This window comes from Priapulus caudatus, unplaced genomic scaffold (genome assembly GCF_000485595.1).
Source record: "Priapulus caudatus unplaced genomic scaffold, Priapulus_caudatus-5.0.1 Scaffold102, whole genome shotgun sequence".
Classification (NCBI taxonomy): domain Eukaryota; kingdom Metazoa; phylum Priapulida; class Priapulimorpha; order Priapulimorphida; family Priapulidae; genus Priapulus; species Priapulus caudatus.
In genome coordinates, this window is record NW_014577163.1 from 217,661 (window position 1) to 220,139 (window position 2,479).

General features: G+C 47.9%; 1 protein-coding gene across 1 annotated transcript in view; it reads left to right on the forward strand.

Moving 5' to 3' along the window:
* LOC106805147 (solute carrier organic anion transporter family member 4A1-like) overlaps positions 1-2,479 on the forward strand; it is a 38,361-nt gene that overhangs the window by 20,930 nt on the left and 14,952 nt on the right. The window contains exons 5-7 of the mRNA XM_014806640.1: positions 542-644; positions 860-981; positions 1,600-1,699. Coding sequence (XP_014662126.1) covers positions 542-644; positions 860-981; positions 1,600-1,699 — 325 coding nt within the window. The remainder of the gene's footprint in view (positions 1-541; positions 645-859; positions 982-1,599; positions 1,700-2,479) is intronic.

Sequence of the window (2,479 nt, forward strand, 5' to 3'; positions counted from 1 at the left end):
CCACATATACAATGTAATTACACATATACAATGTAATTCCACATATACAATGTAATTACACATATACAATGGTGTTTGGCTAACCGTGATGTACTTGGAGGTCTATATCAGCACGTAACCGAGCATGTACTTATTACGTAAACAGCCATGTAGGTATAGATGCAGTGGTGTTAGTCTAGCTATGATGTACGTTAGCACACAATCACACACATAGTCATTCGGGTTTTCCTATGCGGCTGTATGATGAACAAATCTTGCATTCTACTGCAAGGTGCATACAATATTACACGTAGGGAAATCTTTAAATATGCAAGTTACGATATGCTTTTAAACCTAGGGCGTTTTATTCACTTTTTGGTTTAAGCGCAAATTATATCAATTGACATGCAACAATTATTATATCGTAAGCGAATACTACGTGCACGCGCGCATCGATGGCTGTACAAATGACTTTAAACGTCTATATGCTTAACTGGTGTCATCTCTACCGTTACCTACATGATCGCCGTTACTCTCTTATGGAATGTTTCCGTGCGTATAGGAACCTACCTTGCTCTGGGAGCGGTCGGTCCTGCACTCGGCTACATATTAGGAGGAGTCTTCGTCAGCATCTATGGCGATCTATGGAAGATCGATATATCAAAGTAAGAGAAGTGAAACGTTTCATAAAATCATATATATATACATACATATATATAATATGTACTCTTGATAATATATATATATATCGTGATGTAATAATGATATCACATCCATCTTTATTGTATTATGTATATGTTGTCGTACCCCGTCATGCCTCTCAGCTGTCGACAGACATTTTTATCGTATTCGTGTCGCACTCCGTCTCTGTGTGTTAAAGTGTAGGTGTGCGACCGGGCGACCCTCAGTGGTACGGTGCGTGGTGGCTGGGCCCGCTCATTGCTTCAGCCTTCGCCCTACTGGCTGCGATTCCTATACTAGGCTACGCTGCCGAACTACCAGGTAAACATCATGGGCGAATGCTGTGTGTTACTATAGATAAGAAATGTGCAGTAGCGGGTCATTAACGTGGGGTATGAAGCATCTATAGCGTAGGCTACCATGGAGAGAACTAACGTGAATTACCTGGTATCCGTTGTAAGAAGTCAACTGAACCGTCTCTCTGTCTCTCTATCTTTCTCTCTCTCTCTCTTTGTCTCTCTTTGTCTCTCTCTCTCTCTCTCTCTCTTTCTCTCTGTCTCTCTCTCTCTTTGTGTCTCTTTCTCTCTGTGTCTGTCAGTCTGTCTGTCTGTCTGTCTGTCTGTCCCTCCCTCTCGCGTTCTCTCTCTATCTCTCTCTCCGTCTGTCACCCCGTCTCTTTCTCTACATATCTCCTTCTCTCTCTCTCTCTTTCTCTCTCTTTCTCTCTATGTCTCTCTCTCTCTGTCTCTCTCTCTGTGTGTCTCTCTCTCTCTGTCTTTCTCTCTGTCTTTCTCTCTGTCTTTCTCTCTTTGTCTCTCTCTCTGTCTCTCTCGTTGTCTCTCTCTCTGTCTCTCTCTCTCTCTCTCTCTCTCTCTCTCTCTCTCTCTCCGTGTCTGACTCCGCCGTGCACACAGCCACACGAGACGTTTCCATCGGCAGAGAATCGGAGCCGACATGGTCGCCCTGGAAAGGACGCGCTCGTACTTGGAGACGTTGCGGAGCAGGAACGAACCACCTTCCGGCAGGCTCTCCGAGGACCGTTAGACACTAATCAACGAAAAATAGGCCCCGCACCCAACGCGGCCGCCGATTAAAGAACGCAGCGCCAAACACGACAGCCCACAACTGCAGAAAGCTTCAGCCTGCGCTGCGGTTGGTTGGATGGATCCCACTCCCACGCCGAGCTGCAGCTCGCCCTCAAGCCTCATTGGCCCCTTGGCTGTTACTGTTCTTCTATGGGCCTATTTGCGTGATCGGCCAGGGGCCGCGCCTGTGAACGGCCTTCATCCCGTCATCGGCTGGCAGACGATCGAGAAGCGCTATGAAAACAAGCGGCCTTGTTTAAGCGAGTAGACAAGACAGGCATCATCCGCTGCCCGCTGATTATGACGCACGGTACGGTGCACAATAAGCGCCTATAACTCCAGCATCTTATAGCCGCGCGTGTGGTCGCACAGTAGAGAGAGCTTGAGTGTCGGTTACGCGACTGCAGTGGCCCTCGTTACGAGAGGGCAAGCAATCATAGGTCGTCTTTCTCTGACCTGTACGCCTTAATCTGGCTACTGTACCTGCTGATGCCATAAGATCTTAGGCGAGGAAATGACTCGGTGCTGCTGTCGGTTACCGTTCGGCGGCCGCGACCGTCCCCGCGTTGTTATAGGAAACGGTGTAGGCAATCATTTCCGCTTGATGGGCACTTAGCTATATCGACTTGAATGTATACTCTCTCTCTCTCATCTCTCTCCATCTTCGTCTCTCTCTCTCTTCTCTCTCTTCGCCGCTCCCCTCTCTCTCTCGTCCTTCTCCTCTCGCTCTCTCA